General features: G+C 43.5%; 1 protein-coding gene across 3 annotated transcripts in view; it reads right to left on the bottom strand.

The window, feature by feature from the left end:
• Nucleotides 1-575: 575 nt before the first annotated feature.
• LOC123768204 (sodium-dependent serotonin transporter) overlaps nucleotides 576-13,665 on the bottom strand; it is an 85,600-nt gene continuing 72,510 nt past the window's right edge. For all 3 annotated transcript variants that reach the window (XM_069306949.1, XM_069306951.1, XM_069306948.1), the window contains exons 9-14: nucleotides 10,939-11,063; nucleotides 10,201-10,299; nucleotides 8,068-8,213; nucleotides 7,672-7,872; nucleotides 6,223-6,384; nucleotides 576-5,296 (exon numbers count right to left, since the gene is read on the bottom strand). In XM_069306949.1, the coding sequence (XP_069163050.1) occupies nucleotides 5,213-5,296; nucleotides 6,223-6,384; nucleotides 7,672-7,872; nucleotides 8,068-8,213; nucleotides 10,201-10,299; nucleotides 10,939-11,063 (817 nt within the window). In that variant the 3' untranslated portion in view covers nucleotides 576-5,212. The remainder of the gene's footprint in view (nucleotides 5,297-6,222; nucleotides 6,385-7,671; nucleotides 7,873-8,067; nucleotides 8,214-10,200; nucleotides 10,300-10,938; nucleotides 11,064-13,665) is intronic.

Here is a 13,665-nt window from a genome sequence, read left to right on the forward strand (position 1 = left end):
ATCCGGGTTATTTGCCACGTTTCGTCATTCGATTGGCTGTCACTGAATCACCATATTTAGGGTGTTTGTGGTGCTTTTGAACTTAACTGGGCCCAACGTGGAAGGTCAGTCAGTAGCTTATATTGTTGCGCATCATACAGTTAGTTTATCATGAAACTAACGGTACTGGGAATATTGTCATTGTGCGCGGGCTCACCATAGCCCGTGCTACTTGGAACTTTTTGTTCCAGGTAGCGAATCTTTAACATGTCATTGTTGAATAGTTGTTTAAAATGTCAATTAATTTTGAGTGAAACTGTGATGAACGAGCCTTTTGGAAATGTAATTATCATTACTTTTACAAATAGCACCGCTAATTTAGCTCTTTTGCTATTTTAAGTAGCAAAAGTACTTTAAGTACTGTTGTTGAAGTTATCTAACTCAAGATATCTTATTGTTTTGACCTTGAAACCTAGTCTATTGGCCTTTCTACAATCTTCACGTAGGCCTAAGAGGGCTCCATTTACATGGTTTTGTAATGAGGGCTCAAACAATTGCTTATTTTTCGCAGACAAAGAGGGGCATCAAACAACTAATAAACTGTCATATAATGTATTTGATTTAACATAGTGACATTTACCAACTTTGGTGGTCCTCGGTGCGTGAGACTGTACAAGGGACTGGTCCCCCTAGCCAGCCGCCTAGCTGCTGGGTACAGGGACTGGTCCCCCTAGCCAGCCGCCCAGCTCCTGGGTACAGATACATACCAACACACACATTCAGTGTGTGACAAGCGCCTGAGGCACGAAGACACTAGTGTCACATAGTGTCACATGAGAGATTTACCTGTGTCACAGTTACATAACACAGCGAGTTACAACAGGAGACCTGATTGTTTGAAGCGCCTTGTTTGACAGTCAAGATGAAGACAACTGCAAGAATAGGTGTTGAAAAGCCACGTGTTTGACAATACTACACGTGGTGAACAGGTGTTGAAAAGCGACGTGTTTGACAATATTACACGTGGTGTACAGGTGATGAAAAGCCACGTGTTTGACAACAATACAACACGTGGTGAACAGGTGTTGAGAGCCACGTGTTTGACAACAATACAACACGTGGAGAACAGGTGTTGAGAGCTACGTGTTTGACAACAATACAACACGTGGTGAACAGGTGTTGAGAGCCACGTGTCTGACAACAATACAACACGTGATGAACACGTGTTCAGTGCCACGTCACGAAAAAAGTATGCTACATAGGGGGGGGGGGGGTAAATAGAGCTCACTGGACCACGTGTCTGGCTGTGACACATGGCCCAACAGGTGCTGCAGGAGAATGCATGACACAGAGACACATAGTAAACACACACATACACACACACACACGCTGCCTCTACACTCACTAATCTGTAACCATCAGTATAAAATTATGAAACCTGGGAAACCTGGCTATGCATTTTGACTTTGTTATTTTGTCAGTGTTTCATATAGGGCAGAAAATAATGCTTCTTTAAATGGAATATATATATATATATATATATATATATATATATATATATATATATATATATATATATATATATATATGATTCGACATTCAGTTTTCAACAATTACTGTCTAAACAGATGAAAAGGAATATAAAATATTATTAATTATATGAGACGAGTACGCGAACGCGTGACGTCACCGATCCGCTCAGGACTTGAGTTGATGCAAGTCGTCTGCAACAGCTGGAGTTCGTGGTGACGTCACGCACACATGGAGATGTCTCTACTGAGAGACCAACATCATTTAATAATGGTAATGATGGATGCCACGAGGAGCGCGCATTCTGGAACACAACCTTCGCGCGCCATCGGCAACACAGATCGTGTTTTCAACTGAAGCATCAAGTGAGAGTTACCTTAGGCGAGGGAAGGTTGTCAGAGGTATGGCTTCCTCCGAGGTGTCTCCCAGCAGATTGTCCTGCTTAACTCGGCTGTCGTTAAGCAGGATTTGAAGGCCCTTAGGGTTAACGCTGCCAGTGTCCGATCATTTACATATATATATAATCACGACCGGCACAGCTCTATACAGTGAAGTATGTACAAATATATATATTTACGGAAGACGACAAGTGTGATACGGGTCAAGACATAGGCGGAAGCAGCGACATCTTGAGGAGCCCAGCGACCTGCGCTGAGCCCCATCCCTCTGTCATCCACTACTCGCCTCACACGACACTATCCCCATCCATTGACTCCACAAGATTCCCCTCACAACATATACAGGGAGGTAGACATGAACATAAATACGACACAAGGGAGGTATGCCTCATGGTCTTCGACACAAGGGAGGTAGCCTCATGGTCTTCGACACGAGGTAGCCTCATGGTCTTCGACACAAGGGAGGTAGCCTCATGGTCTTCGACACAAGGGAGGTAGCCTCATGGTCTTCGACACGAGGTAGCCTCATGGTCTTCGACACAAGGGAGGTAGCCTCATGGTCTTCGACACGAGGGAGGTAGCCTCATGGTCTTCGACACGAGGTAGCCTCATGGTCTTCGACACGAGGTAGCCTCATGGTCTTCGACACAAGGGAGGTAGCCTCATGGTCCTCTATACAAGGGAGGTAGCCTCATAGTCCCCCATTTTACCACTGTTTCTAGTTATGGCCACAATACCATTATGATGCTTCACAACAACTGATCACAACAGCAGTAATACTTCAACAAATGTCACAAATATACATAAAAACATATCACTAAATCTTAATATCTATAAACTGTACAAAACTGTTAAACTTGATATTCAAAATATCTATTTGTATTTGCTGTGACAAAATATTATTTGTTTTCCCATTTAACAGTAAGACAAGCCACAACAGTTAACTGTAACACACACACACACACATTGTAAATATTATTGATATGACTAGTGGGTAACCTTTGTAACACTTGCAGATACATAAGCTCTCCTGCACTTACAACTAAAGCTACGATTTTGCACTTAAAAGTCAACAGAAGCATTAGGTTTGACCTCTTCGATGTTAGGGGGGGGGGTACTATATATTTACATAGATACAGTAAGCTTATGCTACATTATCTCATCGTTCGGCTACACTGTACACAAAGGGGTCACGGATAACCTGTAGGTATATATCTCTCTCTGTCAAGACTGCGGAAGGTATAACTGCGGGAGGTATATATATCTATCTATTCAAGGCGGCGGAAGGTAATATTTCCCCTCAAGGCTTCGCTACACTCATTGACTTACAGATATACACAGCAAACATAATTGTACACTAAGTCATTATAATGGATTGGGGTTTTGAACGTCATACATACAAATATGTTCAGCTTCACAAATTTCACATTGTTCAATAAACACATGCCATACTGGTTTCATCTACGTATTAACGAAACTAAGGCCAATCAGCATATAAACAGCAAAACTAGTGTTTGTAGACTGTAAGCGTCTCTGCAGAGGTCACAGTTTGAATTCTTCGTATAGACCAAGAAACAGAGACGGACAATTGGCAGCCTAAAGTACTGTACTAGAAAGTTGTCAGCGGAACACTATGGGTGTGTGATGGGGAAGGGGGGTATGGGGGGGGGAGTGGGAGAGTCCCATAAATATAATCTGACAATTAACAACATCGTATCAGTGATGTGTATCTGTAATGGATGCAGTGTAGATGTTTTGTGTGTGTTTGGAATACATATGTACAACAGATTCCCGACAGTGACAGTGACTGTGGCATGGAGAGAGAGAGAGGGAAGAGCCGACTATACCAGAGCAAGCTATTCAAGTACGTTTATTGAGATAATGAAAATACATCTCAAAGAGATAGAGTAGCTTAGGCTATTTCTATCCTCCTTCAAGCTGTACGATAGTTTGGGAAGGAGAGTTGAGATGTAATGGCGAGCTGGGGGGACGGGGGGGAGGGTGGTTTAGGGGTGTTTAAATAAACCGGAGAAGGGAAGGCAATTAGAAATGAATGTGGAAAGAGCGGGGAGAAGTGTGAGGAGTCTTTTGAAAGGGAAGAGTGACGCAGAGGGGAAGAGCAAGATGGTTTGGTGTAGCATGAGTTGCGTTACAACACTGCATTATGTAATCACCAAAATCTATACTTTCTCAACCCATTATACCCCCTCTTGTAAATAAATAAATAAATAAATATGTTGATCAGACCACACACTAGAAAGTGAAGGGACGACGACGTTTCGGTCCGTCCTGGACCATTCTCAAGTCGACACAATCGATTTGAGAATGGTCCAGGACGGACCGAAACGTCGTTGTCCCTTCACTTTCTAGTGTGTGTCTGGTCAACATACTTCAGCCACGTTATTGTGACTCATCGCCTGCATATAAATAAATAAATAGTCTGGGACAGGAAGCCTTTTTAGGCTTATAGAGGCGTGCCAAGGTTGACATTCCCTAGGATACATCCCACAGGAGAGGAGATAACCGTTTTGGGTGGATAACATGACAGTCTGGGGCTGGGAGGTATCACATTACACCACGTTTGTCTCAACAAGAGGATCATAAAGTGTTTGGGTGGGAAGAGAGGGGATGGTGGTGGGGTCCGTAGAAGAGAAGCACACTTATCACTGGAAGAGTTATTAGGTCACAATAGCGTGGTTGGACACCACCCCACACACGTGACAAGAAGGGAAGGTGACGTTTCGTCCCGTTTTAGGACCCCGACCTGATTACGGACGGATCGAAATGTCTTCAGTTTCTTCACACATGTTTGGGTTAAGTTATTTGTTGATTATTAGAAATTGACTCAATTCACCTTCCAAGGAGTATAGCGTCTTTTGATGGCTCATTATTTTGTGTATGGTATTATGCTGGTCAACACTGGACCGCAGTTTTACACATAACTTAAATATTTAGCCTTCCAGGATGTGTTAGAGCCTATACATAGGCTCTGTTAGTGTGCTCTACCACGGATAGGGCCACATGAGGATAACGTAAATTGTTGAATGCCTATTGCCCCATTGATTGATGACGATTAAGCCACATAAGAGGTGGCACGGGCATGAATAGCCCGTAAAATTGCCCCCATACGCACCGCTCCTATTTATACCTAACCATATCGAATTGAGACATCAAAATTTGTGATAGTAGTGGGGATAGGGAGGAAGGTTATGGTGGTGGGAGACTGAAACAGGTGTGTGTTCCATTGTTGAGATTGAGACGAGTCTTATGGTGCATGGTGATGGTGGTGATGGTGGTGGGGGGACTTAAACATGTGTTCCGTAATTGGAGTTGATCTGGCTGAGCTGTGGTGGGTTGTACTCCTCAGGCTTGATCATGGCTTTGATGCGCTGTTGGGGAGAGAGAAACACAACGGGTCACACACAGAGATCACAATAACGTGATGCATCAAATGAACAAATCCACAAGGGCCGTGACGAGGAAAATTTCTAACATTTGGAAAGAAAAATTAAGATCTGCAAAAGAAGATTAACTTTTTACCAAAAATTATTTTGCCAACAGAAGAAAGTCACCAGTATTAATAATACATTAAGGATACCAGAGGGACAACTTGAGGAATTATTGACGAAAGTGAGACACAAAGTGACAGGAGAACTTGAAGAAGTACAAAACAAAAATCACAACATTATGAACAAGAACTAAGAGCAACTCTCCGAAACTTCCCATAACATGAGACCAAACTTCAGCCCACTACGGGCTCACCCTAGCCCGTGCTACTTGGAACTTTTTGTTCCCAGTAGCTGAATCTTAAAAACAGCAGGGTGCAAAGACACGCTACTAACGGCTCCCGGAACATCATATGACCCACCAGATGAGTCCGCAGCCATGTAGATGCGTCCACCTACCTCCTTGAAGGTGCCCGGGGTATGGCAACCCGTCCTCTTAAAAATAACGTCACTTTTGGCTGGTATGGGCGGCGCTATGGCCAAATTTGGACGTAATTTGAAATGAAATCGACTCACAAAAGTGACGTTCTGTTCCGTTTTCTGTTTGAGTCGTCCGGCGTACGCGCAGAGGGTTATGAGAGGACTCTTTAAATTCATGTTTTTCATAACGTTTTGAAACTTTATGAGAATTTCCTGCCCACCTAACCTATCAGAGGACCCTTAACTTACTGTTGTTGAAAAAAAATCCCAAATTTATTTTCATTTTCAAATTACGTCCAAATTCGGTCATACGGGCAAACGGCCAAAAGCGACGTTCTTTTTAAGAGGACAGGTTGTACTTCCGCGGCCATGAAGACGCGTCCACCTACCTCCTTGAAGGTGCCCGGGGTGATGATGAACATGTAGATGATGTAGAGAGGGATGCAGACGATGGAGGAGCAGGTGAGGACCCAGGCCAAGACCACAGCCCACGGCGGGAGGTTGAGGTACGCCGCCCCGTCACCCAGCGCAAACGAGCACACGAACAGCACCTGTAGCGGGGTCAAAGGTCGTCAACTTTCTGTTTTGTTTGCACGGATATTCTCACTCGTGTCTGAAACGTGTACCGCCGTCAACACTGTGATGTAATATGACGCACTTCGTCAACACCATATATTAATTTTTTTATATATTCATATATTCATATTTATATATTCCATAAATTCATATTTATATATTCCATATATTCATATTTATATATTCTATATATTCATATTTATATATTCCATATATTCATATTTATATTTTCCATATATTCATATTTATATATTCCATATATTCATATATTCACTTTTGTGTTTTTTTCAACACAAAAATTCATCTCTTGTATTTTAAGTTAAGTAAGAATAGAAAAGGTTAGGGTTAGGTCGGGATAATTATGGTTAGCTTGGGTTGTATTAGGTTTATTTAAAGCAACCCGTCTCAGGTTATGTCAGCTCGTCCTCATCAACAAAGCCAAAAGTCCATTCCATCCACCCGCCAAACCCCCCTTTTTATGAATGAAAAACGGTTTACACACGACTCACAACTGATGACGTTCGAACACTTGTGAGTCGTGTGTAAATTCATTCATTCATAAACAGGAGGTTTGGCGGCTGGATTAACGAGCTTGGATTTTTGTATGCGAGGACGGGCTGGCTCACCATAGCCGGTGCTACTTGCAACTTTTTGTTCCCAGTAGCTGAATGTAAAACAATCCTGTCTCCGTTACGGGCTATTCATGCCCGTGCCACTTCTTAGGTGGCTTAATCTTTATCAGTCAAACATCCTGTCTCCTTACTTGAGAATGATCCTTATAGGTTCGAAACGTTGTGTAAATTTATAATAAGTGTAATACGTTATACAGTAAATTTTTATTCATTTAGTCAACCTCGAACAAATATGACATTTGGAGAAATCCTCTTCTAATTAAACCAAGATACAAGAGCACTAGTCAGAGGGATAGAAGCCTTAAATAAGAAAATAAACAACACGGAATATGCAGTCATATTTAATGACATATGCATTTATATATATTCTTAATACCGAGAGTAAGAAAGAAAATACTTAACATATACCACTAACTACCATACCTGTAGGGTAGTTAGTGGCAGTTGCTGGCTTGTTTCTAACACGATGTGGTATGTAGTGACTATTGTTGGATTTGTATTAACAAGGTAGTTAGGTCGAGGTTGTTAGGTAGTTAGGATGAGGTTGTTAGGTAGTTAGGTGAGGTTGTTATTGACAGCAAACGGTAATTAATACCCAATTCACATCAACACAACGCCTTTCCTACTCACGAAGATGAAAGTCGGGGAGATGAACTTCCAGCAGACGATCCAGAACCGCCCGGGACGGAACCCCAGCATCTTCTCGATATCGTCGGCGAACCGCTCGGCGCCGTAGAACCAGCAGACAGCCGTCGCCTCCACGAACACAATGAACAAGATGGGGTTCCCTGTTCCGAAGATGTTCAGCAGGTCCACGATGTACATGCCGCCCTGTGAGGGGGCTTGTGGGGTTAGTGTGTGATCTAATGGAGATAAATATATAAATGTATTATAAATTTGTGGCCACGTGTGGTATAAAACAATGATACATGACTACCTCTCTCCCCCCCAGCCTACAACACCATCAAGGAGCACCACCCCGAGAGGCAGGCGGCCAGGGACGACGCCCCCAGGCACGACCCTTACGTAGGTGGTGGTGGGCAGGGCGCAGACGTAGATGAAGATGAGGAGACACAGCACGAAGATCTCCCTGTGGCGACCTAGGAGGCGAGGGTACTCATCACAGAGGCCGGTGATCATCGCCTCCAGGCCCCCGAAGGTGCTGTCCAGACCTGAGGAGGAGCAGGAGACGTCAGGAGGAGGAGACGTCAGAAGGAGACGTCAGGAGGAGACATCAGGAGGAGGAGCCATCAGGAAGAAGAGATGGGAAAGGACAAATAGAGTACATGAAAAGATAATATACGTACTACATGAGTTTCAAGATAACAATAACATTGATTCCATGTGCCGCTGTGGAGCTCATTATGGTTTAGTGGGTGGTGCATGTGCCTGGGGAGGGCCAGAGACACGAGTTCAATCCCATTAAACTGACACTATATTACCAAATATACACTACAAAGGTTTCACGCTACTACTATCAAGAATAACATAATTCGAAGCGATGCTTCAAACATAGTTTGAAGCATCGACTTGAGAATGGTCCAGGACGGACCGAAACGTCGCCGTCCCTTCACCTTCTAGTGTGTGGTCTGGTCAACATAGTTTAAAGCTTATAATGGAAACGGAAAAAGAAATCAATAAATTCCTTTAAATCACCTTGTTTTATTCTTAGAGCCTGTAAGCCCACATGGTTCCCAGGAGGCCACGACACACTATATACACAAGGCAGTTTGTATACGCAGTTTGTATAAACAGTGGCCAGTGTGTATTTCTTCTTAACAACTGAAAACGCTGCTGCGTGTGTGTGTGTGTTTGGAGTCGCTGGCTTAAAAGTGTTGTGTCGTATTAGTATCTTGTTCCTTATGTCCCTAGCTCCTATACGTCCCTTAAATGCTCCTATACGTCCCTAAATTGTTCCTATACGTCCCTAAATTGCTCCTATACGTCCCTAAATTGCTCCTATACGTCCCTAAATTGTTCCTATACGTCCCTTAATTGCTCCTATATGTCCCTAAATTGCTCTTATACGTCCCTAAATTGCTCCTATATGTCCCTAAATTCCTCCTATGCGTCCCTAAATTGCTCGTATACGTCGCTTGTTCCTATACGGCCCTTACTCCCATACATCCCTAACTCTTATACATCCCTTGCTCCTATACGTCCCTTACCTATATCCGTCCGTTGCTCCTATACGCCCATTGCTTCTATCCGTCCCTTGCTCCTATGCGTCCCTGAACAGTCGCACGTCATGCCCACAACCAGCACAATAGATAACATTGACATTACAAAGCTCTTACGCCTTCAGACATTCCCTCCAGCACTGTGACCTACATTCTGTGATATGAAGGTTCCTGTACCCTCCTGGAGGTCGCGGAAGATGTCAGGAACCCTTGACAATGGCGAATGTGGGCGCTTGGGGGCCAGAGACAGATTGCTGCAGGTGGCAGGAGGATCCCTTTGGGGATCCCGCGCGACTGTCACTCTTTCCGTTACCTATTGTGCGTCTCATTGTGAGACAAGCGTTGTTTGAGAGAGAGAGAGAGAGAGAGAGAGAGAGAGAGAGAGAGAGAGAGAGAGAGAGAGAGAGAGAGAGACAGAGAGAGAGAGAGACAGAGAGAGAGAGACAGAGAGATAGACAGACAGGAAAGAAGGGGGGAGGAGAGACAAGCAGGGGCCTTGATAACCCTACTATGTTTCCTGTCTCCGTCACCGGATACCAGTATGCCAGACATAATGAACAGTAAACTGAACACCTCTGAGATGTGTAGAGAAACTCCCACAGTGCTTGATAACTACCATAGAGGCTTGTGGTCCGTGCTCCGCTACACCTAGTGAGTTGTTTGTATATATATATTTATGCTAGCAGTTCGTATTGCAATAAATAGGGTATATTTGATATGGCAAAACATAATTTACAGTAATATTGACAATAACCATTACTCATTGTCGCATGATAAGAGTGGAACAAAGAAATATCAAACTCACGAATCGAATAATATATAAATGCAAGAAACCAGAGAGCTCAACCCCAGCAAGTAAAACTAGGTGAGTACAGCCTGTGAGACCTGCATGTAAACACAGACCACGTGGCCCAGTGACGTCACGTGTAAATACGCCACTCAGTGTGCACAGAGGAAAGTAAATAAACAGGCCACTTACCGAGCGTAATGAGCATAAGGAAGAAGATGATGGACCAGAAGACTGAACCGGTCATTGTGGCTATGGCTTCAGGATACACCGTGAACACCAGCCCGGGACCTGGCGGGAGTGACGGGAGCTTGTGTAGCACGCTGGGTGTAGTGGGTGTTAGGGCGTGGTGTTAGGGTGTTAGGGTGGGGTGTAGTGGGTGTTAGGACGTGGTGTTAGGGTGTTAGGGTAGGGTGTAGTGGGTGTTAGGACGTGGTGTTAGGGTGTTAGGGTGGGGTGTAGTGGGTGTTAGGACGTGGTGTTAGGGTGGGGTGTAGTGGGTGTTAGGACGTGGTGTTAGGGTGGGGTGTAGTGGGTGTTAGGACGTGGTGTTAGGGTGGGGTGTAGTGGGTGTTAGGACGTGGTGTTAGGGTGTTAGGGTGTGGTGTAGTGGGGTGTTAGGGCCTGGTGTACCGGGAATCAGGGTACATCATGTATAATTTACACCATAACATTTAAGACAAGTCTAAACCATGTTCTACCAATGATCATATGCAACATCAATTTAAAAATAAAACATTATTATAATTATTATTAATAATATCATCATTATTATCATTAAACGAGCCAAATTTGACTATATTAAACAAATCCACAAGGGCCGCGATGTGGGATCGAACCTACGTCCGGGATGATATCCAAGACGCACCTTATATATATATTGATACATTCGATAATTTGATACTGTTGTAAATGTCTTAGATGACTGACCTTCCTCGCCGACCTCAGAGATGTCCTTGTTCTGGACGTGTGCCATGTAGCCCAAGACTGAGAAGATCACGAACCCCGCTAAGAAGCTGGTCAGACAGTTGATGGAGGAGGTCAGCAGCGCGTCCCTGGGGTCAGGCAACGGGGTTAGAGGTCATGTTGTTATAGATTCAGCTACTCGGAACAAGTTCCAAGTAGCACGGGCTATGGTGAGCCCGTAACTTACCTGGCACAGGAACGGGGCAAGTATCAGAGGCTATGGTGAGCCCGTAGTGGACTTACCCGGCACAGGAGCGGGGCTATGTCGTTAGGGGTCAGTGAATGACTAGGTATATAGGTATGGGGAAGTATAGTGAGACATGGTATGGGGAAGTACAGTGACGCAAGGAGTAGGATGTAGTGAGGCAGGAAGTAGCAAGGTGCCGGCGGGGAAGTGGTTCATATAGCCTCGGCTATCACTTCCTTATGTCCGGTCGTGATGGTCAAGCGGATTAAGGCGTCCCTGTACATACCAGTTGTGGGAGTATGGGTTCGAGTCACTTCTGGGGTGTGAGTTTTCAGTTATATATATATATATATATATATATATATATATATATATATATATATATATATATATGTCGTACCTAGTAGCCAGAACGCACTTCTCAGCCTACAATGCAAGGCCCGATTTGCCTAATAAGCCAAGTTTTCCTGAATAAATATATTTTCTCTCATTTTTTTCTTATGAAATGATAAAGCTATCCATTTCATTATGTATGAGGTCAATTTTTTTTTAGTGGAGTTAAAATTAACGTAGATATATGACCGAACCTAACCAACCCTACCTAACCTAACCTAACCTATCTCTATAGGTTAGGTTAGGTTAGGTAGCCTAAAAAGTTAGGTTAGGTTAGGTTAGGTAGGTTAGGTAGTCGAAAAACAATTAATTCATGAAAACTTGGCTTATTAGGCAAATCGGGCCTTGCATAGTAGGCTGAGAAGTGCGTTCTGGCTACTAGGTACGACATATATATATATATATATATACAACAAGACCGGTAATATATTGCAGTAAGTGATGAAAGTGAGTACGTTGGACCGCGAGATTCGTCGTGAATAAGCAAACGAGGCCTTAAATAACTTCAAACTCACCCGAGTACAGATGAATAACTGACGACTAATTCACCTGTGTGCCGACTGACTCACGTGCGTATTGATGAACAATTTGTAACTTACTCACTTGTGTACCGGGGGGGGGGGCTGACTCACCTCTGTACCGGTACACAGTACCAACTGATACATTTACCCAGATTTACCTGTGTAACTAAGACCTACATCAGCAGCTAAAAACCTCATCAATACCAGCAAAGTCCTCATCAACAACCTGTAAGATTTTCCACGAACATTCGTTTCAGTTTTGCCCGAATCGAAACGAAACATGCCCGAAACGCTTTGCGTAATAGTGGCTTTAGGCATTGTATGTACTAGCTCTATCTATAATTCCATCAATCTTTGTAAAATCTCTTGTATGTGTGTACCTTACCTAAATAAACATTATTATTATTATTATTATTATAGTTTTCTCTTTGTCACAAATAATGAAACACCTATATTAATTCCCACCATTGGTCTGTCACAGGCTGTCTTTGTAAGCATGTCAACAGTATCTTTTGATATGCCAACATGTAATGGTATCCAAAGGGAATATCATCTCATTGTTTAAGATTCTATATCATTGAATATCATTGTTTAAGATTCGCTACCTGGAACAAAAAGTTCCAAGTAGCACGGGCTATGGTGAGCCCGTAGTGTCCTCTTTAGCAACTAAAACAGTTGTTTGAATATCACTGAATATTTTCTTTGGCGTTGCTACTGTTAGCGGGTGAGACGGAAGGGCACCACTCTCCTATCCCATCCCTACACTCTCCTATCCCTCCTCCCAAAACCCTTCTATCCAACCCCCAACACACACACCCATCCCACACATCCCATTCCACACACCCTATCTCTAACCCCACCATTTGTTTCCAACCAATCTATCCACACACCTCTCCCTCAATGGCTGTCTATCTATCCCACCGTTGTTGTTGTTGTTGTTGTAGATTTAGCCACTCAGAACGAAGTGTCCATGTAGCACGGGCTACGGTGAGCCCGTAATTGAGTTCTCGGTTATTCGCGATAACCTTGATACTGTGATATTTGCGTCAAAGTTTAAAAATGAGGTGGGGATTCCTCCTTTTTCCCTGTTTCTTTTTCCCTTCTGGTTTTCTATCCCCACCATCTATCTATATAATCTATAGGAGTCCCACCTATCTATCACCACTTGGTCCGGGAGACATCTCCCGTCACGCAGGGTGCAGTTGCGCCTCCACAGATCTCCAGTATCATCTTTTGATACTGGTAATGGCTCGAAAGGGCCACCACTTACGGGCTATTCATGCCCGTGCCACCTCTTGGGTGGCTTAATCTTCATCAATCAATCAATCACCTATCTATCTATTCCCCACCCCCATCCCTGCCGTGACTCACCTATCTATCCGACTAATCTCTATTCTTGCTTCCAGTTCTTGTTGATACAGAACAATGAATATAAACACCTAATTACTGAGGTGTTTGTGATGTAAATTCAGTAATTCCTCAGTAATTCCTAATTACTGAGGGAATATAGAGTTTGCTTCAACGAAGATACGAATCTTAATAAAGAAGATTCTGATAAAGCAGAATAAATTGAGACATCTTCAAGAACAA

The sequence above is a fragment of the Procambarus clarkii genome, chromosome 59 (assembly GCF_040958095.1).
Source record: "Procambarus clarkii isolate CNS0578487 chromosome 59, FALCON_Pclarkii_2.0, whole genome shotgun sequence".
Lineage (NCBI taxonomy): Eukaryota > Metazoa > Arthropoda > Malacostraca > Decapoda > Cambaridae > Procambarus > Procambarus clarkii.